This window comes from Mus caroli, chromosome 14, assembly GCF_900094665.2.
Source record: "Mus caroli chromosome 14, CAROLI_EIJ_v1.1, whole genome shotgun sequence".
NCBI lineage: Eukaryota > Metazoa > Chordata > Mammalia > Rodentia > Muridae > Mus > Mus caroli.
Window position 1 is genome coordinate 70,151,013 of NC_034583.1, and position 24,532 is coordinate 70,175,544.

General features: G+C 38.8%; 1 protein-coding gene across 4 annotated transcripts in view; it reads right to left on the reverse strand.

Moving 5' to 3' along the window:
* Positions 1-537: 537 nt before the first annotated feature.
* Positions 538-24,532, reverse strand: part of Naa16 (N(alpha)-acetyltransferase 16, NatA auxiliary subunit) — a 51,994-nt gene continuing 27,999 nt past the window's right edge. For 2 of the 4 annotated variants that reach the window (XM_021182000.2, XM_029469127.1), the window contains 11 exons: positions 22,083-22,155; positions 18,595-18,764; positions 17,949-18,101; positions 16,468-16,596; positions 9,953-10,166; positions 8,187-8,380; positions 5,894-6,002; positions 4,915-5,013; positions 4,420-4,563; positions 1,362-1,459; positions 538-882 (listed from right to left, as the gene is read on the reverse strand). In XM_021182000.2, the coding sequence (XP_021037659.1) occupies positions 685-882; positions 1,362-1,459; positions 4,420-4,563; positions 4,915-5,013; positions 5,894-6,002; positions 8,187-8,380; positions 9,953-10,166; positions 16,468-16,596; positions 17,949-18,101; positions 18,595-18,764; positions 22,083-22,155 (1,581 nt within the window). In that variant the 3' untranslated portion in view covers positions 538-684. Of the gene's footprint in view, positions 883-1,361; positions 1,460-4,419; positions 4,564-4,914; positions 5,014-5,893; positions 6,003-8,186; positions 8,381-9,952; positions 10,167-15,780; positions 15,919-16,467; positions 16,597-17,948; positions 18,102-18,594; positions 18,765-22,082; positions 22,156-24,532 lie in introns of those variants that run through there. The other 2 variants (XM_029469128.1, XM_029469129.1) reach the window with 2 other exon arrangements.

The window sequence follows — 24,532 nt, forward strand, 5'->3', positions numbered from 1 at the left end:
ACACTGGTGTATCCTTATTCAACCATAAAGTATCACTTTTATGGCTATGACAAAGGAAATAATTATACAAGTTAAGGTAAAAAGGGAACAAATCACATTATCGACCAAAATGAAAAATATGGCTACTTCTTAACATTCAGTTAACCCTTCAAAATAATCAAATAAACAAGAGGTCAAAACAGATTCTGAAACTAGGACCTAAAGAAAATAGTGTCAGAAAGCTGTCTATACCTTAATCAGCAACTGAAGTATATAATACAGAGGCAACAACACTCATAATTCAGGAGTGTAAGACTGTACAAGTATAAACAAGTAATTGTAACAGATGTCCAAGTAAATTGAAGGCCAGACACAGCATAAAATAAGTTTACACAATATTCCATCTAAAACTTCTATCCAGAGCCGGGCGTGGTGGCNCACGCCTTTAGTCCCAGCACTCGGGAGGCAGAGGCAGGTGGATTTCTGAGTTTGAGGCCAGCCTGGTCTACANAGTGAGTTCCAGGACAGCCAGGGCTACACAGAGAAACCCTGTCTCAACAAAAAAAAAAAACAAAAAAAAACAAACAAACAAAAAAAACCCCTTCTATCCAAATATTTTATTTTACACCAGTTTAAAATGTACAGTGAAAAAGAAACCCTGATGTGAATTCGGCTTTGAGTCTTAGGAGCAACTTCCCACAAGATTCAAATTTCATTCATTAAGAGCTTGTGGTCAGCTGTGTGGTTGAGCTCAGCACTGAGACCGAGGGCTTCCCTTGCAGCAGGCAGGAAAGCAGGTGTGAGTGGGAGCAGGCTATGGCAGGTCTTCCTATACTCTTCATACTGGGAGCTACAGTTCCCAAAGCTGCCATCCTGGAGGGCCTCAGACACCTTTATTAGAGTCTATTGACACAAGGAGAAAAGACCAATTGTAAAAACATAAAGTAGCTCAGATAATAATTTTAATCAACAGAGACAACTTATCCCACAGAAAGACTGCGGTTGCTTCTTCCTATCTACAGTAAGTAATTATTTCAGATAAAGAAGGCTCAACTCTAACTCTGAGCTGGTTACGGAGGCACAGGCCCCTCTGACCCCAGTGCTCAGGAGGGTGAAGCAGGACTCCAATGTCAAGGCTGTGTAAAACGGCACTAAAGGATAAGCTAGGATGAGATGCTTCCTTCCTGCTCTGTTATTTCAGTTCACTCTACAACAGGTATCAATCACTTCCACACCGTAACTGGCCTCAAGTCACACGTAGAATGGATAGAGGTAAGAGCTGCACTCAGGCTGAGCTCTTTGCCCCACCTAACTTTGTTGGAGAGATAATGTGGTTTGATAGATCTTATAAGACCTATAAATCAAGCTCTGAAGAATCTTACCTTCACATTTTTATTTTTTATAGTTTCATCCAACCTAGTGGCTGTAGCAATTGCTTTTTCTTGCCTTGACTTGTCCAGAAAATACATCATTTTAGCACCTGAAATTCCAAGACATTATAAGGATGAGTAGCTCCTAAGGCCTTACATTTCATCTGACTTATACTGACCACTCAGATGTGGCTACAGTGTTTAGTCACTCAGTAGTGGGCTAGAGCTGACACCCCCCAGCTTTAGGCAGCCAACTGTGACATTTCTTCCTATTCAGAAACATCTCATTGAACCTTTCGGCTACACTGAGACTGAATTACCATGGCAAATATCAGAAGAGAAGGTAAGAGCATTTGCTGTTCTTACAGAGGATTCAGGTTCTGTTCCCAGCACCTATGTAGCAGCTCAGAATCTGTAACTCCAGTTCCAGGGAATCTGACTCATTACACATAATATTTTAAAAATACATTTTAAAACAAAACACATTATCAAAGTTTTTCCTTCAGTTATTAAACAGTTACTGAAAAAAAGCCTAATTTGACAATTTCTGTGCTTAGAAACAGTATGATTCAAAACATAAACTCACAGGGCTAGCCTCTATCATCAATCATTTCAGGTAGAAACTCTTAAACAGCATAGCGCCTTAAAGCAAAGCATCTACAGAACAAATTCTTGTCATGAAGGTATACGCGCTCACAGAAAGACCTCGCCACACTCACAGAGACGCGCTCACAGAAAGACCTCGCCACACTCACAGAGAAGGGGATTTAAAATAAAACTAAGCCCAGTTCCAGCAAGTCTTACAGATATGGCCTAGATTCACAGTCCAACTGTATTCTTATTAATGTACATTGACTGGCAGTAATTTGTTGAGAATGCTATATAATATTAACTTACAGTTACAAAATGGCCTTTTGACTTTATGTTTTATTCTTATATGGTAGACATTTTCCTTTTCCTTAGGATTACATTTAATATTTCAAAAACAATTTCTCACAATTATTAAAATGTTTTTTATCATCCTGGCTTTCTAAAAATTACTACTTTCACCTACTACTTTAATTTTTAAAATTATTTTTAAGATGTGTGTATCTCTGTGTGGGGGTTTAGGCATGTGAGTACAGGTAGCCACAGAGGCCGGAGGTGTTGAATTCCCCTGGAGCTGGAGTGAACAGGTGGCTGTGAGCTGCTGAGGAGATGCTGAGAATCTAACTCAGATCGTCTGGAAGAGCAGTGCATATATGCTCTTAACACCCGTGCCAGTCCTCTGTTCTTAAAGAGAAATTCTTCTCTGCTCTTTAATTTTTTATTAATCTAAGTATTTCTTCCAAATATGTCAGAATGGACACTTCTGCTTTTTTTTTTTTTTAAAGATTTATTTATTTATTATATGTAAGTACACTGTAGCTGTCTTCAGACACTTCAGAAGAGGGCACCAGATCTTGTTACGGATGGTTGTGAGCCACCATGTGGTTGCTGGGATTTGAACTCTGGACCTTCGGAAGAGCAGTCGGGTGCTCTTACCCACTGAGCCATCTCACCAGCCCCGACACTTCTGCTTTAACAACAAAATTCAGATTAAAATCCCCCCGAGTCCTCTTCACCCCCCCCCAATAAAGTACAGCAGTGGTACACCCTTCATTCAACTCCTCTTCCATCAGCTCTCAACAATGCTGCCTTTGATACTTTAGGCACTCACTCGTGTAAGCTGCCTAAAATCCTTTCCATAACAAGACAGGATACAAAGAACTTTTCAAGACAAAAAGTACATAAAGCAAGGCTAGGAATGCAGCCCAGCTCATAGAATGCTTGCCTAATTTAGCTCAGTCTCCAGCACTGCACACAACTGGATGTAGTGGCACCCGGCTACAATCTCAGTACTCAGGATGTACAAGCAGTGAGAAGTTCTAAGAAGTTCTAGGTTATCTGTGGCCTTAAGATATTTAAGACACTGAAATGATATTAAACAATCCATTAAAAAAAAAAACCCTAAGAGCAATAAAAATTTGAGAAAAAAAAAATTTACTCATAATCCAAAGTCAATGTAAAGTCCTGGTATAAACTTCCTCTCAGACTTCCCAGGCGTATTTCTACACAGTTGAGATTGATTGCTTGCTAATCTCTGCATATGTAGTCTAAGAGTTATTTATAACCAGGTAGGAGGAAGCCCACCACTTAGGTCAAAGCAGGAAGATTAAGTGCAAACTCAGCTACTTACGAGGTTCAAAGCCAGGCTGGGCTACATGAGACCTTATCTCAAAACAAAAGAAACAAACAAACAAACAAACAAACAAAAAACGAAAACAAAACAGGCTGTTACTCACTGGTATTAAAAATTGTTTGAATAACTGATTTGAATTAAATGACCACTTGGCATTCAATTCTACCATTGACTACTGTTTCCCATATCTCTGAACATACATTTTAGTTCATTCTCTTTCCCAAAAATTTACATACATTTCAGTAGATATCTTTGCACTGAAAGCTTTCTTTGCTTGGAATAATTTGGTTTGAGCCAGGGTCTGTGTATATAACTGACTAAGGCTGGTCTCAAACTTATCATCCTCCTGCATCAGCATGTGGAGTCCCAGAGATTACAGGTGAAAACTACTACCTCTCAGTAGTAGTTGGATTAAGTTACTTACAAAAGTACAACTAAAGAATCAAAAGACATGGGTAATGTGCGACTTTTTAAAAAAATACTTTTATTATTATTTTAAGTGTGTGTGTATGTGTTTGCCTGGTGCACACAGAAGTCACCAGGATTCCCTGGTGGAATTGGAGTTAAAGATGGTTGTAAGCTACTATGTGGGGCTCTGAAAACTAAACTGGGGTCCTCTGCAAGAGCAGCAGTACTCGTAACTGCTGAGCCATCTCTCCTGCCCCTAATGTGTAACTTTTAATAAAACAGACAAATTGCTTTCCTAAGTGACTGTGCGAACCATATCCAAGAGTGCTCTATTCTCCATTTTAACAAGAACGCTCTGGTTGATTAAAACCTACGAATGGAACTGTGCTATTCTCCTTTTTCTTTTGGAAGTTAGACTTGAGTACTTTTCCAAATACAAACCTGCAAGTAGATGCTGAAGAGAGGTAGCATTGTGTCTGAGAAAATCCTCATTAAAGCTGTGCAAATCTTTGTTGACAAATATCTTCTTCATTTCTTGAGCTAGAACTTTGCTCACAATGTCTGGAAGATTACTGTGATTAGAGACTACAAAAACAAAAACATTTGGATTTGTTTTTAATCTGAACTTGGAGGAGGTACCAACTGAAAGATTTTTATACTTAGGGTGTTAAGCTTAATGTATGTGTAATATTAATATATATTTATATAATGTTGATATATATTAAAATTATTACTCCTTTGGAACATTAATAGTCTAGTAAAAACTGCACTAATTATGTACGTCATTGTTGAATTACAGGTATAGCACCATTTGAGTTTCAGGCAAACGTCTGGTTTGGCTAGATCTCTGCAGTCCTCCTGTCCAGCTAAATGGAAGATGGCTTATATTTGCTTCTCATAGTTGCATGCACATGAATATCTCCTTCTTATACTTACCAGATTTAGAAAACTTAATCAAGCACTCATGTAACCAAGGATTGTTACTTTCAATGGCAAAGGCTCGTTTAACAGACTGCAACATTAGCAAAAACTTCCCTGTGCCAGAAAAACAAAACAAAACAAAACAAATGCAGTGTGAGTATCACTTAAATTCAAGAACTTAATTTTAAAAAACACATGAGAAAAAATTTAAATTAATTTGCATTATCTAAGACAATTTTTTGCTTTCTGAAGAAAAATTTTAAAAATTGTTTCACATAAATGTCTTAATTAGGTTTCTTTCTATTGCTGTGATAAAACTCATGACTAAATGCAACGTGGGGAGGAAAGGGTTTGTTTCATCTCACAGCTGAAAGTTCCTCATCCTGGGAAGGCAGGGTAAGACCTCAAGTCAGGAATCCTGACGCTGAAATTGAGGCAGAAGCCATGGAGGACCTTTACTTACTGGGTTGCTCCTCATGGTTTGCTCAGCCTGCTTTCTTATACCTCAAGGAACCACCACTCTTTGCCCACAGTGAGCTGGACTCTTCCAGATCAATCAAGAAAATGCCAAAAGGCCAATCTGGTGGGAGCATTTTCTCGTGTGGGACTCCCTCCTTCCAAATGACGTCAGTCTGTGCTGACACAGAACCAGCCGGCACATGTGAATAATCTGTACAGTTGTTCACAATATTCTCACACTAAATTCTGTTATAATATTTTAATATGTTGCCCAGCAAATTTTTGAGCAGGAAAGTGAAAGGGAATTGAACCTCTGTGGAAGGCTGAAATAAAGCTCTAAAGACCAAAACTGGATCTAAATCACAAAACTGGTATCTAACAGAGTCAACATTGTAACTCATGCCTAGGCCTGTGCAGGTCATCGATATAGCAACAGGAACCAAGCCATGTGAGCCGAGGCTTCAGCCCCTGTACTGTGAAAACAAAACAACAAGTAACAGCCATATACAAACCTCAATTCAAAGCAATGCGTTACCTTTTCTAAAATATATTTCAAAGGCCAGCAGGTGGGTATAAACGTTATCAGCAGCAAGGGTTTTCAGAGGAGTGAGGAACTTGATGGCTTCTTCTAATGGATTGTCAACCTATTTAGGAGCAGAAAGGAAAACTTCTGTTTTTGAACAGCAAGTAACACAAGCCAAATCAAATCTACACATACAGATATATAACTATGTGTACACTTTCTTATAGAGCCAAACAAGCGTGAAACATTTTAAAATTATCACCTATAAACCAATTCAAAGTACATGGCCAGGGGATGGAGAGATAGCTCAGCTGTTTTTTTTTTTTTGGTTTTTCGAGACAGGGTTTTTCTGTATAGCCCTGGCTGTCCTGGAACTCACTTTGTAGACCAGGCTGGCCTCGAACTCAGAAATCCGCCTGCCTCTGCCTCCCGAGTGCTGGGATCAAAGGCGTGCGCCACCACGCCCGGCTGATAGCTCAGCTGTTATGAGGACCCAGCTCCCCGCACCATGGTAGGCAGCTCACAACCACCTTTAACTCCAGCTCCAGGAGATCCAAATGCCCTCTACCAGCCTCTATAAACCACCTCATTCCATACAGACATAAATACATAAATAATAAAATGCATCTTTTTCTTAAAGGTACATGACTAATAGTTTTCAAAATAGAAATAGCTACATTATTTTTATAACTATAAAATCAGGGTAGTTTTATACAAATCAAAAACTATTTGAAATTATTCTACAGAATTTATGAAATTATACACCAAAAACTGGTAATGCCTTATATATTACAAATGTCAAAAATCATAACTGGAAAAAATGTAATGAAAAATCTTAAATATTCATTATGAGTGAATCAAAGTTAAAAGTTCCGCTAAATCTGGTCCTAAAATAACCATAACATTTCGATAAGATCTTAGGGATGAGGTACTGTTTTTAGAGCTAGATCATCGTCTTAGTTGGGCTTTACTGCTGGAAAGAGATGAAGGCAACTTTTACACATAAAACAGTTAACTGGGGCTGGCTTATAGGTTCAGAGGTTCAGTCCATCACCATCATGGTGGGAAGCATGGCAGTATCCAGGCAGACATGGTGCTGGAGATACCAAGATTTCTGCATCTTTATCAAAAGGCAGCCAGGAGAAGAGTCTCATTCCACACTGGGTGGAGCCTAAGCATTAGAGCCACAAAGCCCACCCCCACAGTGACACAATTCCTCCAACAAGGCCTCCTAATAGCGCCATTCCCTGGACCAAGCATATTCAAACCATCACGACCATTTATAGAGTAAGACAGATTAAACCCATGATTATAGACTTCATAGACTATATACTGCTGCTACAAATTCCAAAAACTGGGTGTCTTTTTAGAAACTCCTTTCAGTTTTATAGATTATAAGACCACACTGGTCAAAGTGTCAGAAGGACTGCATTCCCATTCATGGGTTCTAGGAAAGAATCCAATTCCACGCTTTTTTCTACTTCTACAGGTGGCCCATGCTCCTTGGCCATGGCCCTCTCTTTCTACTTTAAAAGCCAGCAACAACACATTAAGTCATTCTCACAGCACATCACCCTATCCCTGTCTGCTTTTCTCCACTTATGACAGGTCGTGTCTGACCAGGCTGTGTTATATGGACATTTCAGACCAATCTCAACTGTCCCCTCTCCTTTTTATTGAAAAGACTCCCCCCACCTCACATAATATATCCTGATTACAGATACCCCAACCCTCTCTCCTCCCAGTTCCTCTTTATCTCCACTCTATCTAGATCCACTCCCTTTCTGTCTCTCATTAGAAATAAACAGGTTTCTAAGAGATAATAATAAAATAGAATATAGAAAGATTAAACAGAAATAACACACTGGAATTGGACAAAACAAACAGAAGGAAAAGAGCACAAAAAACAAACCCATTCATTCACTCAGTCAGGAAGCCATAATACATACAAGCAAAAAACCTGCTTCAATGGCTGGAGTCTTAAGCTAATCTCTTCATTGTAAAATCAGCTTATTACAACTTTTATTTCCCTTGATGTCCTAATTTCCCTTTGTCATGTACACACATTCTAGGAATTAGAACATACCTTTAAATGAGCCCCTACTCTGGCCTATAATATTTCTATATATAATTAGCATTAGTCAAATTTTTGCATATTTTGGACATTGTATATTACCAGTGGCTCTTATATGACTTGAAATATTGCAAGTAGCTTCTTTTTTATTTAAGCATTTAAATATATTATGGCCAGAAGAGAATCATAGCATAAATTTTACCATAAAAATTAGTTATAGACTCAACTCACCCTTTCTAGTTTTTCAGGAATAAGTTCTTCCTTATGACCACTGGTAACTTCTTCTTCTTCTTCTCTTTTTTTCTTTTGATTTTTCTGTTGGCGTTCCCTTTCTGTGTGCTTTCTCTCTTCTTCTACCTTAGCCTTTTTCTGAGCTCTTCTTTGCTTGCTAAGCATTTTCTTCAGTTCTTTGGCTGACAGGTTCTCTATAAACATTCAAATGTGCAAAATGTGTGACTGTCAGTTTTCATTTTTTGTCTTTTTTATACAATACACTATTTATATAGTTTTCTTTCGGGAGGAAATAGGAAATCTAAAACCTATGTAAAAGGTTTTAGAAAGTATGTTTGTGACTAGCCAAAACATGGCACACAAAAGGCAGTCAATAAAAGTTGGTTGCATTAATAACTAAAAGTAATTTCAACTAAGCTCTGCCTCTGTGATAATTTTGTGTCAGCTTGAAACAATTGACAATCACAAGACTGTCTAGCTTAGGTTGGTTTGTGGGAATATCTGTGGGTGACTGTCTTTCCTGGGTTTGTATCCCACACTGCTTAAAGAGGACAAAGAACTGAGTACCGTGTACACCGTGTATGCATTCACTCTCTGCTCTTGACTGTGGCTATGACTGGCTGTTTTAAGTTCCTGCTGCCTTTGTCTTCCCTGCTATTATCCTAAGCTGGAATTGTGAGTTAAAATAAGCCCTTTATCCATTAGCTGCCTTTGCTAGCATAGTTTATGACAACAATAGGAAACAAATACAGTCTCCCACACAATAGATGACTGGAAAATCACTTTGTCCCCTTCAGTTTCAAGTTGCAAAACATGTACCAACTATGCTCTTGGATGGTCCAAGGGTGAGAGAGGATGTATGTAATGAAACTGGAACTTCCTATCTACTATCTACTGGGCCTCTGTGTGGACAGTGGTACTGACTGACTGATAAGCAACAAAGGCAATCTTATTTTCAGTAAAGCAGATACCAGAATCTGTAAGAACATTTATTTTTTTCTGAGGTACTCAAAGCTTTAAAAATTATATGATTCTATAAAGACTTGATTATATGTACTTTCTGAGTGTGCTTGTGGGAGTAGTGGTGGAGAGGAGGTTAAGAATGGAGGTGCATGCCCTCCTGCGTGTGTGAGCACGGAGGAATGGAATTGGTTCTTTCCTTTACAGGGGTTTCAGGAATCAAACTCAATTCATGAGGCTTGTGTGGTAAGAGTTGATCTGCTGAGTCATCTCACCAGCCCTCAAAAGCCTTTTCTTCAATTACCATTTAATGAAAATAAATTAGCACACATTTATACTCTTAACTGATGTTATTAAAAACATAACCACAAAGCCAGGGCTTGATGCTGTGACACAGACCTATACGGAGGCGGAGGCAGAAGCATCAAGACTCTGAGGGCAGCTGGGCACGAAGACTGGGATAGGAGGGCACATGCAAGTCCTCCCATGCAGTGGAGGGAGAGGTACCAGCTAAAGAACATCAGCTTCCTCAAACAAAGAGGAACTTTACTTCAAGTTTCTCTGGCTTTTTCCTAATGTATCAATACTGTCTTCACATGCACCTGACAACATGTCTTTTATTGATATTTTAGTTATTCAAACATGTGGAGTGAAGCAAGACAATTTGATCTAGTAGACAGTATATGACTGATCAGGGTAGATAACATTTTTATTTCCTTAAATATGTGTTGATATACTTTTCTATTTAATATGTTAATATCTGATAATATTCTCAAGTTTAGTATTCTTTTTAATCTTTTCATTACCTGACGAATCTATGTCTTGTTTGCTGTCATTGGTTAAAGGGTTATCGTGTAATTTCAAATATATTTCAATTGCTGATCTAGCAGCCTTGAAATAAAAAGCATGTCTTCTCAGAGTATCTTCTAATCTCAAGAGGCCAACATAAGCACGGAGGGTCATCTTTCTCATGCAGTACGTATGGAAGTCAAACTGATCATCGGTTATCTCAAGAAAATGCTTAAAAACAAAACCACAAGATTATCCCTTACATTTATGTCAATACCCTTTACCTTTTAAAAGAAAACTATATAAAAAAGAAAAACTATAAAAGCTTCCAGAACAATATAGTCAATTTCACCTGGTTGCATTCAACTTATAGTATCATTTTTTTACAGCCACAAAACTCTGGACATAAGTGATCTCAACTTAACCGGCTTTTTTATAATTCATCCTACTTCCTGATAATACTCAATGTTGACAAGAGAAGTATCAGGCTATCTTTAAACCCTGGAAATTGGTTATGTTGATGTAGTTTACCTCACTACTCAAATAGAAAACAGCAAGTCAGAGCTAAACACAACCCTGAATCTAACTGCATGCAGGTTCACACTGCATGTTTACCCATCAGATTCATCTAATCCTCCCTGGGCTCTTGTGAGGGCAACACTCACCCTCCTTCCCACAGAGTGTAACACAGCACAGTACCTACCAACTGGAAGGAAGGAGCTTATCAGGCGCAAGCCTTTGATTTCTTTGTGCCTTAATTATTTAATCTAAGGTAGGAATAAATCTGTAGTTTCTTAAGGTGATTGACAAAGCAACACATTTTAAAGTTTATTCTCATTAGTAAAGTGCTATTACAAAGACAGCATTATAACTTGTTCTTAGTGAAGAAGCTCTCATTAACATACACACATTCAATAAATTCTTATATCTTAAGTCTTTGTTATAACAAAAATAGTAACTTCTTCCTAAGAAGTAAGTTCAACCCTTTCATCTAATTTCCAAAGGGCTCACCACCCCAACCCCAAAGCTTAAGCAGTAATTGCTTTCATGAAAAGAAAATTCACCTCCAATGTGCACACAAAACAATTTTATGATTTAGGTTTTTTTCTCCCCTACATGTATTTGTACCTCTGCTTCCCCACTCCACTTGGGTTTCTCCAGACTCATACAGAAAAATGACGTGCTCCATAGTCCCTCGGGGGAGGAGGGGACTGAGGTGGTCTAGTAACTATGCAGAGGACACGTTATATCAAGTGTTCCTACCACTTGATACTTTTAGCTGTTTTGGTAGTTAGAAACATGCTATATATACAGAATCACACTAAATACCTAAGAGTTTTTGAAAAGAATTCTATAAAGAACAAAAGCACAGAGGACAAGAAACAGGAAAAAAATTTTCATATTAGTTAACTTTTTAGAAAATCATGTTTTAATGACATATTTGAATATTAAATTTTCAGAGATAAATTAGTAAGTAATGATATCAATTTATTTTTTTTAAAAATCAAAGGCTAACATATTTCATAATGGTGTTAGTGCTTTTTCTTAATGTAAACCAGGCTTCCATAAGAGTAACACACTGAAATCCAACACAGCTGGCTAAGAGACACACGGTAAGATGAAAACATCTAAGGCACTGCACGACATTCTTTAGGCTGAGACACACATGAGGGAGGGATGACAAACTTCACGAGGTATTTCTGGAAACAGCAGTAGACATGGATTTTAAGTCACACTTCAGAAGGAATCTGGAACCACAAACGCTTAGTCCACCTCTTTATCAGTAACAGCCCACAGGCTGCCTCTCTCCAGTTGATGTCTTCCATAAACTGGGTGACCAACTTAGCCCAGTTTATGAGAAGTCTTCCCAGTTTTTCCAGTGAATACACTGTGTCTTGAAACCACTCAACCACAGATAAACCTGGGTGTTTTTTTACTCCATATAGCTTCTGATTGTTTAAAAAAAATTTAAAAGCTAGATAAAATCAGAAAAAGTAGACTACTATAGCTATAGCGTTTGATATTTTGCTTTGGAATAAACAGGGGTACTATAGAATACTACATACACAACTAAATAAACAGTCTTTATCCCCTTCCTCCTACTGCCTGGCAGCCACTGTTGGCAGATGGTCAAATTAGGCTTGACTGTGAACTTTGAAGCTGGCACTGACTACATAGCAAGACCCTCTCTCAATAAAACAAATAAAAAAGAAAAGAAAAACATGGGCTTGATTTAAGACTAGTTGTCAAGAAATTAGGAAAAGCTCCATCAAAACTTTGGAATATGACTTTATTCAGGAACTGTGTAATGCCCTCTTCTAGCCACTCCCCTGTCTAGAATGTCTCTGAATCCTTGGCTGAGACAGTTAAGAACTTAAAACAGTGAAAACAACAAAATGTTCCTAAAAATTGTGAAATGGGGAGGGGACACAACTGGGAGGAGTGGAGGCAGGGCAAACAGTTGGGATGAAATGTACTGCATGAAAGGGAGGATGGGTGGATGGGTGGGTGGATAGGATAAGATAGATAGATAGGAAGGAAAAACCTTTCCTCTAAAGAATTTGTGATTATAAAGCCTGTGAAAACTTGAAAAAGATGCAACATGTCTTATTCTGCCAGAAACCCTCAAGTGAATAAACAGTAAGAAATAATATAATATTATATGCAATATATACTGCCCTGACCTGAATATAAGCCAGTACACTAAAAAGAGATCCCAGTCAGTATTTAGAAAAAGAAAAATAATTTAGAATGTTGCTGTGAACACAAGTCTATAGTCAGTACTTTGAAGACAGCTGTTTTGCTTAAAAAAAAAAAAAAAAAAACCTTAAACATCAGATTGGACTGGGCCACATGACCTTTACAGATAATCTTAAAATCACTGAGAGGGCCGAAATGAAGACAGAAAAGGTATTATGGACCATTCCAGAATGCTAAAATTTCAACTCCAATTTCTAAGAAGCCGCAAAAGCATGTGAAAGCTGAAACTGCTTTTAATGAGAGTTCTTGATTGAAATTGTCAAGCAGAAAGACTTGTACCTTATTCTTAGCTTAACTTCTATTTAAAAGATAAAATGCAAAATCGTGTGTTCAGTATTTATTTCCTTATTAAAATATAAGAAAGCTGGGCGTGGTGGCGCACGCCTTTTAATCCCAGCACTTGGGAGGCAGAGGCAGGCAGATTTCTGAGTTTGAGGCCAGCCTGATCTACAGAGTGAGTTCCAGGACAGCCAGGGCTATACAGAGAAACCCTGTCTCCAAAACAAAAAACAAAACAAAACAAAAAATATAAGAAGCCAGGTATAAATTAACTTATGAAATAGTTATAAATCATGTCTGAAAGATGGGTGTGGTGGTACACGCCTTTAACCTCAGCACTCAAGAGGCAGAGGCAGTGGGATTTCTCAGTTTGAGGCCAACATGGTCTACACATGGTCTACATGAAAGTCAGGAATACATGCACAGTGAGACCATGTCTCCAGGGGGGGAAAAACATCTTTAATTTTATACTTTTGTATGTGAACATGTGGGTATACAGGCATTCTTGAAGATGCAGGAGGTCAGAGAACAACCTCAGATGTCTGTTCTCAGGTGCCTTTGATTCACACAGGGTTTCTCACTGGCCAGAAATGTATCATGTTGGTCAGGCTAGCAGATCCAGTAGCTTTCATGGATCCACCTGTCTCTACAATCCATTCTGTCACTGCTGATAGAACATCATTCTACCATACTTTTTCCATGGATTCAGAGGATCCAAACTCATGACCTCACTCTAGCAAGACAAGTGCTGTGGTGTGTGTGTGTATACACTTTTTTCTCTGTGGGTTCATGTAGAGATATGGAAGGCAGGATCTTCCTCAACTGTCACCCTCCTTTAGGTCATCGGGACAAGGTGACCCTGACCCTGGAGCTCACTATTTCAGCTAGACTACCTAGCTAGGAAGCTCCAGGGGTCCGTCTGTCTCATCCCCTCAGATGTGTGTCTCTATGCCTGGTGTTTGCTGTTTGTTTGTTTCTGTATCAGTGCTGGATATTTGAACTCAGACCTCATGCATGTACAACAGGTATCTTAACCACTGAGCCATCTCCTCAGCACCCAAGCCTGAAATTTATACTCTTAAACTCTTTCCAATGACATTAATAACTTTCTTTCAATGTATTAACTTTATTATAAATCAGTCATTAAGTATTTAATGTACTTATTTAAACTAAATACATTTCTACATATATGTAACATATACGTATTGTTCATGAGTTAAGCCTTTTTATTTTTAGTATTAATATAATCATTACAAGTGACATGAGAAGTGGCACTTTTCTAATGTTTCAGATTCATCACAGAGTGAAATGCCAATAGCAAACTCTGAATAAAGATAGTTATATTTTTAAATAAAAATAATAATGCCACATGACCAGAGGGTGTTGATTTCTACATTTTAATCTCTGGTAATTAATGTAACTCTCTCCCTCAAATATACTTTCTTCCAATTAAATTATTTTTCAAACTCAAAGTCATTTAAAAATTTCATTCATGTTACTCAGCCAAAGTCACTATAAACTTAATGATACACAGTTACAGAAGATATATTTAACATAATCTGGCAATTTATGAAATACTGAAAAATCAAAAAGCAACACAGGAATTAATATTAAGAAGAATGGGACTTAAGTCATAAAGGTTCCAACTGTAACGATCCTACTAACATTTTAAATTAAACCTCTACAGAAAAATAAGTAGGTCCCACTGACAATGGGGCACATGAAATGTCTTTAAGAAGCAGTTTAACTGGCAGACATTAGGGAGCACTGACACAACCTACTAATATTCAGCATTTTTCCCTGCTAGCTTTTGATCTTTGTTTGCGTTATGATTTGTGTTCACATTTGTATATGATGGCATGTATGTGGAAATCAGAGGGTAAACTGGGTTCTCACATTCCACTTCGTTTTGTTTTGCTGGTTCTTTCCCATTTATGCATTTTATGTGTATGTGTGTTCTGCCTGCTTATATGTCTGTGCAGCACGTGCATGTATGGTGTTTATGATGTGTGGTCAGAAGATGGCACGAGATGCCCTGGAATTAGAGTTAGGAATAGTTTCAAACCACCATGTGGTGCTGGGAATCAAACAGCAGTCCTCTGCTGAGCCAGACATCTCTCCAGCCCCTACACTTTATTTAAGGGTCTCTTTTGCTGTCTGTGTACTCCAGGCTAGCCTGGTCCAAGTTCCACAGGATTTTCCTGTCTCCACCTCATCTCCACTTCCCAACTCACCGCAGTTATCGTGGGGTTACAGACACACCACCATGTTCCGGTGTTAGGGACCCCAGGGATCTGTGTTCCAGTCACCAGGCTTGTACAACAAGCACATTTATACGCCAACCATCTCCTGTCCCTTTTTTGCTGTGACATGGTCTTACTATGTCACTCAGGTTGACCTTGAATACCACTTGCAACTCAGGCTAGCTTCAAACTTATGATCCTCCTGATTCTGGCCTGCACCACCAGCCCTAATTCTGTCCTACAATTTCACCATACAAACAGGTACCCGATTTAAACTATAATGTTTGGATATTTAACATATAATCCAAGAGGCTTATCATTCTCAAAGAGGAAATGACAAATCTTTCTCCTATAAATACAAATTTAAAGGACAAGAAAAAAAAAAAAAAGAAAAGAAAAGAAAGCAAACTTTGGTGGTTTTTATAAAGGTTCTGTATAATTTTAAGTCCAGTTCCCATGGAAAGCCACCCCCTAGACAGAGCCTTCTTCTGGGGAACCTCAGGAGTTTCACATGGGAAGAAGGCCAAAGTGACTGCCACGGTGCAGACATCAGGCTCACCTGACTACGACGCCTGTGGGTTTATACTGCGTCAGCAGGGGAAGAGTGGTGCCGAGTGCCCCACAACTGAGGGCTGCTGAGGACTGCCTCAGGGGTGCATTTGCGGCTCCTTTCCTCCTGTGGTCCATGTAGAAGGAGAGTGCTTCAGAGATGACAAAGAACAGGAAAACAAAAATTCACACAAAGGAAAAGAAAAGTGCCCTCACTAAGGCATATCACACAAAATTCTAAAAGCAAGTAATGAAATAAGCCTGCGAACTGGCCATTTGATGTACAGGGCACCAAACTGAAAAACAACATCCTGGGAAGACGAACTGGAGAGAGGCTGACTGTGGACCAGATCCTGAAGCTTAAGGGGAAAGAGGTTGCCACCAGCTCTGCGTCCTCTTAGGCTGCTGATGAAAAATTAAGTAATGGCCGGATCAGGGAAGAGAAACTGTGAATGTATGTCAATGACAGCACAAACTGCTTTTACTAAATTAATGGTTTTCTTTTTCTCTTCAGAAAAAGAATACATAAACACCTCAAAAGTATCAAGAAGGTAACCATTCACTCCATGTTGCTCACAGCACTAAATATCAAACGAGTCTGTCAGTCGGTCAGGAAAGGCAGACGGCCCGGGGGGCCTGGCTCCTGCTTCCCTTGTCACTCACGGATGAAAGCAGAATCCGCACCCTGACCACTCACTCACCCTCTCCACTTCATGGCACTTTTTCAGGGCATCCCCGTATCTCCCCAGGCGCTGATAGGCAGAAATGCACTCCGTCTCAAACCACATACACTGCATTTCATTTAGATTCTCCATGGCAGATGTTCCTTCCTAAAATGGAAACGTGCGTTTAATAAATATTAAGCAGCAAGCAATAAAACTACTCCCCAAGTTACATTAAAAAAAAAATCCTGACAAGAAAAAGTCACCTTTTCTTTTCCAACTCTGACCACAAGTATTATCCCAATAAATAGCAATGGGCATAAGTGACATTAAAGCTTGTGATATTTTTAAAAATTTATTAATTTATTTTGTATGTTTGTATATGTGTATACATACAAGGCACAACACTTTTGGAGGTCAGAGGACAATTTGAGGGCGTCAATGCTTTTCTTTCACCTTTGAGTCTTAAGGATCTACTTGCAGGTGCTGGCAGCGAGCACCTTCGTCACTGAGCCCTCTCTGCAGCCCTTCTCAATGGTTTCACTTACTCAGCTCCACGAGTGCTCATGACTTTTACAGAACGGACTCCACATTACTAAGACTATTTTTAAGCATCAAAGCTCTTATTTTAACTACTTTTCACCCTCGTTTTCTTTCTGCTACTTAACATTTTCTTGCGGACTCGAGGTCACTACTGCAAAGGCCTACTGCTGTTGCATGCTTCTCAGTCGGCTTTCAGGTTCCCGCCTTCCCGCTGTGGGCTAGGCTATTCCTCTGCTCACGCATCTGAAGCTGGTGTGTGTACAGTCTAAGCTATGGATGCCATTTAATATTTTTCAACACAAATGACTATCTCTGCAACTTCATCTTTATTTTTAAAAGTATAACAGAAGGGATAATAAAGGAGGAAAATATAGGACAAATATTTAGCTAAACAGTTAGACAGCTTAAATTTAAAACTGTCACAGAAAACACACAGGAAGAAATCTGAGCAATTCTGAAGATGACTTAATAGAAAATGAAAGAGATATCATACATTATAGAGGAGACAAATTTGAGATACGATCTTTTGTTTTGTTTTTTTTCGAGACAGGGTTTCTCTGTGTAGCCCTTGCTGGCCTCTAACTCAGAAATCCACATGGCTCTGCTCCCAAGTGCTAGAATTAAAGGCATGTGCTACTACTGCCTGGCTTATGAACTTAATTTTTAAAGTTATTTACTTTAAGGGACGGTGTCATTATCCAACCCTGGATCTCACTATGAAAACCAGCCTGGCCTTGAATTCACAAAGATCAGCCTGCTTCTGCCTCCTGCGTGCTGGGATTAAAGGTATGCACTACCATACCCAGCACAAACTGAATTTTGCAGCCAGGAGCACAAACACATCATGGCAAGAAGCCATAGTTAGAACACAGATTAATGGGATTTTAAAAATAGTTATTCTTAATAATTTAACGACAAACTTGTATCAGAGAACTTCAATTTTCCTAATTCAGGCAATCACATAGGTTATTTCCTACCCTTGTGAACCTGGAGCACATTTCCTCTGCTTCTTTTATCATATTTGCTCGAAGCATGTATTTGGCACATTTGGAATTGATGAATCTGTCGGCTGTGTCCAAAGACTGTGCTTCATCCATCCACTGTGCAGCTTCTTTGAGATTACCCATATGCTGTAGGAGAGGAGGAAAAACCACTTATAAACAAGTAAAAAGGAGTGTCATAGAAATGGAAAACAACGTATCAAAATGGGTTCCAAGTTTGACATGATTGTATCAGTTTACCTAAAAACTAGTTAATTATGATTTTACTAAGAACTGAACCAAATAGCTAACACTGATTACACAATAAAGAATTCTTTAGGATTATTAGAATATAGAAAAAACTGCATGAGAATTCTAGGAGTTACTGCTACTTTAAGTCTTTTTTTAAAATGACCCAGTTCCGGCTACCCAAAAATCAAGGGGGCTGGAGAAATGGCTCAGTGTAAGAGCTCCGACTGCTCTTCCAGAGGTCCTGAGTTCAAATCCCAACAACCACATGGTGGCTCACAACCATCTGTAATTAAATCAGACGCCCTCTTCTGGGGCTTCTGAAGACAGCTACATTGTACTTACATATAATAAATAGATTTTAAAAAAAAAAAAATCAAGATTAAAAACTTACCTTGTAAATTTTTGCTTTCATGTAGAATAATTCTATTAGTGTTGGAGTACTAGCAATTACAGCATTAATATATTCCAAAGCCAGAAAATACTGCCCAAGTTTATCATAATGCTGTGCCAGGAAATACTGGACCCAGACTAGGGTTGTTGGGGGTTCCTTCTCCCCGTTCTCTGCAATCAAACAAATATTAAACTGTTATAGGAAGAATGCTAAGTAAGTGTTCTCTCCCCAGTTCAGAATGAAATCAATTTCTATTATTAAGAGCAAAAGCTTAGCAAAAATGATCAGTCTCAACAGGAAGAGGTATGACTGTAACATCAAGTTCAAAGGTAACAGCCATTCAGAGAAATAAAGTCGTAGTTTAAGAGACTTCTAACCCTTAACTACTTCCAAATAAACAGTGCTAGAGAGAGAAACTATCTATCTAATTCTGGCTGAAAAAAAAAATACAGCGAACCAGAAAAATAATCAAAAGAAAAGTAACTTGGAGAAGAAACTACCTACCACTGCATGACTCAGCAGAAGCAAGAACTGCCGTATCACACGCGGCCCACATGTACAAAACACACGCTTCTAGCAAGCAGACAACAGAAGCAGATGAAGGTGTTCCAAGTTTACAAGGGTTACCTTGTCTAGTTGTCTCAATTAGCATAGTGTGATGGTTTGTATTTGCTTGGCTCAGGGAGTGGCACTATTAGGAAGTGTGACCTTGTTAGAGTAGGTGTGTCACCATGGGCGGGGGCTTTAAGATCTTCATCCTAGCTGCCTGGAAGCTGGTCTTCTAGCAGCCTTTGGATGAAGATGTAAGACTCTCAGCTCCTCCTGCACCATGCCTGCCTGGATGCTGCCATGCTCCTCATGCCTGCCTGGATGCTGCCATGCTCCTCATGCCTGCCTGGATGCTGCCATGCTCCTCATGCCTGTCTGGATGCTGCTGTGCTCCTCATGCCTGTCTGGATGCTGCCGTGCTCCTCATGCCTGTCTGGATGCTGCCGTGCTCCTCATGCCTGTCTGGATGCTGCCATGCTCCTTCCTGCCTTGATGATAATGGACTGAACCTCTGAACTTGTAAGCCAGGCCCCAATTAAATGTCCTTTTAAGAGTTGTCTTGGTCGTGGTGCCTGTTCACAGCAGTAAAACCCTAACTAAGACACACAGTATAAGCTTTAACACAGCCAGAGCATCCTGGCTCTGGTGAATAATATGGTGAAGTGAAGAAGAATATACCCCATGAGATAAAAAAAAAAAAAAAAAACCCTGATATGCCAGAAATCCAAAATTAGGGAACAAAGCCCAAAGTCAGCTAACAAAAGCAGCCACATAGCATACATTATTTGAGCTCTATTCTGCTCCCTATCCTGTACTAAAGAAGCAATCAAAATGGCCTGCACAGAATGGCAGATATGTCTACAATGAGGCAGAGTGAATTTACCTGGGTTATCTCAACAGAAGTATATGTAGCCAACTAATCAAATGACAAGACAATAATGCAAACACATTAAAACATAAATCAGAAAGCTGTGGTGGTTTGAATGAGAATGGGTCCCAATACACTCATATATTTGAATACTTGATCCTCAGTTGCTAAAACTATTTGAAAGAATTAGGAGGTGTGACCTTGTTAGAGGACCTGGCTTAAAGGTTTCAAAGCCCATGCCATTCCCAGTTAGCTCTCTCTGCCTAGTGCTCTTAGCTACTACTCCAGCACCATGTCTTTCTGCCTGTCTGCCATGCCTGTTTACCATGTTTCTTGTCTTAATGGTCATGGATAAGCTTCTGGAACCTTAAACCCATCCATAAACCCATATTAAATGTTTGTTGTCTTTGTATTGTTTTAGAAGTTGCCTTGGTCATGGTGCTTTGTCATGGCAATAGAAAAGTAAGTAGGAAAAATGCAAATAAGAACAAAAAAATCAAATATTTATCTTCCACATAATTCAGGAGACCAAAATATTTAAAGGAAGGTTTCTTAAAATAAATTCAGAACTGGGGTTATAAGTCAGTGGCATAGATAAGGCCCTTGGTTCAACCATAACCTGTCCTGCCCAGCTAATAGATGGGGAATAAGAATGAAGTAAGGAAGCCGGGCGTGGTGGCGCACGCCTTTTAATCCCAGCACTCGGGAGGCAGAGGCAGGTGGATTTCTGAGTTCGAGGCCAGCCTGGTCTACAGAGTGAGTTCCAGGATCAGCCAGGGCTACACAGAGAAACCCTGTCTTGAAAAACCAAAAAAAAAAAAAAAGAATGAAGTAAGGAATCCTCAATGATTGCCTAAATCCTTAGGTCAGAGGAACTTTATAACGGGCACATCAGCCTGATAAGAAACCCAGCATTAGAGATAACCAGAATGCCTCAAGCCTTCTGATATGATATAACCTCAAACACAAAGCACCATCTATGAAGTATTCAAACAACTGAAATCTATTAATCTCATTACCAGTGTTACATGAAATAAAAACAGCGAAAAACACAGTGATACCAAGAGAAAAAAATCAGCCAAATCCCTAAGAAAGAAAACAAGAGACTACAAAACAAATGAACTTTCAACAAAAAGCATTTTATCTTAAAGGAAGGAGAAATCATAAAATATAGTAAAAGTACTCAAGACCCATCAAATGTAAACCATGGGCCTTAATTAGATCTAGATTAAAGTAAACCAACTAAGCATCAATTTTGGACAGCAGGAGAAAAATACAAATGTGGACAGGCATTGGATATGAGATTAATTTTGTGTGTTTTAAACAAAGATGCATACTAAGGCCTTTACAGATAAAATAACATCTGGACTGTGCCTTAAAATACTTGAAGGTGTTAGATTGGAGTTAGGAGAAATAGCTCAGCAGTTTAGAGTACTGGCTGCTCTTCCAAAGGACCCAGGTCCAAGTCCCAGCATCCACATGGCAGCTCACAACTGATTGAAACTCCAGTTTCAAAGGATTTCATGTTCTGGGCCTCCATGGAGCACCACGCATGCAGGCAAAACATTCATATTTTTTTAAATTCAGAAATCAATAAACAATAAACTCCAAACTCCAAGTGTAATGTGAAAAAGACACATGAAGAACCTAAAGAAATTGTCTCATACCTTAAGCATTCTACAGGATTTTCTAAATTGTCTTTATTTATATATGTCTCCACAGAGAATCAAAGGGTCAAATCAGGCATGATTAAAATTAATAAAAGTACAGAAGAATTTAAGGATTCAGTGAAAAAAGATTCTAATTCAACTTAATACTCAATCTTGGACAAGCCATTCAACCTCAAGTTGACTAAGCTAACTAACTAAGGCTAACTCCCAGCCCAAAAAAAAAAAAATATATATGGAAATTTTAAATGAAATAACACTAAAAATACTTTCATTCACTAATTCAAAACTAGTAAGTAGTCATTTGTGTAGCACACACATAATAAATGTAAAATAGTATTTCTGTGATTAAAATTAGGTTGAAATGAGCAATACAATTCCAATTTAGTGTAGGTTAAACTTACCATAAGGGCTAAAATAGCCATTCATTTTAAGAGAAGCTTCATAACTAGTAACAAGTTCCTGGATTATTGAAACCTGTTAAAGAAACATATTTTTTAAATGAAGGCATTTTTATTTGTGGACTAATCTGACTGGAATGACAATTTACATTTTACTTTTATTGATATGTGTGTGTCTATTTGTGTATATGAGATCTGCGTGCGGATGCTTAGAAAGACTGAAAGAGGCACCCAATCCCCTGAAACTGGAGTTAAGACAGATTCACAGGAACAGGTACAAACACTACACACAAAGAAAACATACTTTTCAGTGACGTGACTAGATTTTGTTTACTATTGTTTTAACCCCAGTGAAGAACAGAAAGTAGAACTGGGCTTCTTTTGAACGTGCATGCTGGGAACCGAACTCAGGTCGCCCTTATTGTTAACCCCAGTGAAGAACAGAAAGTAGAACTGGGCTTCTTTTGAACGTGCATGCTGGGAACCGAACTCAGGTCACCCTTAGACCAAGCAAGTGTTCTCCATCACTAAGCCATCTCTAGAGCCCCAAAACAATACATTTCAAAACCACGTTAACTAAACTAGAGGTATCAAAATACTATTTCCTCTAATCTCCCGATCAGAACATTTAGAAAACTGAGAAAAAATGCATTGCTGTCTTTATTAATGTTTTTAGAGAGAAAAAAGCAAAAACATCTCCATAAATTCTCATCTCAAGAAAAAGCCTGAGGTCTTTCTAGTTTGGTTGGTTTGGGTATCATTCCCTTGCCCCAGCATTGAGAATCAAACCTACCTTGGGCCTTCACAGTGAACCTAGGGTCTTCAAAGCATCTACATGTGAACTAGGTCCCCAACTCCAGAATCCTGACAGTCTTTAAGGACAAATTACCACAGTCACATGTTAATTAAATTGTCTTTGGTTCCCTATTTTGGCCTGTAAACTTAGAAACCACTATAAAAATGTTTAGATTTGCCAGGCATGGTGGCACACGCCTTTTAATCCCAGCACTCAAGAGGCAGAGGCAGGCGGATTTCTGAGTTCGAGGCCAGCCTGGTCTACAAAGTGAGTTCCAGGACAGCCAGGGCTATACAGAGAAACCCTGTCTCAAAACAAAACAAAGTTTAGATTTTATAAAATGCCACTACTTATAAAAAAGTGAAATGATCCAAAGTTTAAAAGTTTACATATTAACAATGACAGCTTAGTCAGTAGAATGCTTGTCACATTTAAGTATGAAGAGCTGAGTTCAAACCCTAGCACTCACATAGAAGCTGGCAAGAGAGAGCATCACAGCTGGCATCTGTAACCACCAAGCTGCTGAGGTGGAGACAGGAGGATTCGTGGAACTCACTGGCTAGCAGTCTAGCCAAATCAATGAGCTTCAGGTTCAACTAGAGTCCCTGTCTCAAAAAATAAAATGGTAGCTGGGCGGTGGTGGCGCACGCCTTTAATCCCAGCACTTGGGAGCAGAGGCAAGAAGATTTCTGAGTTCGAAGCCAGTCTGATCTACAGAGAGTTCCAGGACAGTCAGGGCTACACAGAGAAACCCTGTCTTGAAAAACAAAACAAAACAAAACAAAAAATAAAATGGAGAGCAAGTGAGGAAAAGACATGTACACACACTCATGCTCCTGTATGCACAGGCGCACAAACTCACAGGAACATGTACAAACTTCATATACAAACAACAAACAAAACATAGTTTTAAATGACTAGACTCTTTTGTTTACTACTGTTACCTCTGGCAAAGAACAGAAAGTAGAATCTGTGCTTAATACAATTAGAGGTCTTTTCTTCTAATTTCCTCATCTAAATACTGCCAAACCAAGGTCTAAGACCGTTTACTACTTTATGAAAATTGGAACTTTAAAATATTTTGATTTTCAAAACAATTAAATTTTACTTTCGCCATGCCTCTCTTACTAACTAATAAAAATGTACTATTTACACATTTCCTGCCAGTGAAGAATAGACCATGTGTCATAAAATCCTGAGCAGGTTTTGGTAGATATGGCTGTAAGGAACCTTCTACATGCATGCCACTAAGACAGAATAATTGTCTTCATTTTAAATCCAATTAATTTGCATCATACAAAGTCACAGAATAGCATCCATGAAGCCATGAATCATATCACTGGTTAAAAATTCCACTGTCCAACCCTTTAGCAAAAAGTGGTGAGAGGGAAGCCAAAATAAAACACTTCTCATGTTACTATACACCTGTCCATGACTCTAGTTCCAGGGGATCTGGTTTCCTTTTGCAGGCCTCTGAGAGCACTACGTATGCATAGTACGCATACATGCATGCAAGCAAAACATCCAGCACATATAATAATAAAATAAAATGAAACAAAAGCAAACAAAAAACACAGTCAAGCATATCTAGTGAAAATGTGGTATTAGTAGAAACTAGCTAAAATGATTCTTTAAAGACAAAGAGTGTTTAGTTAAA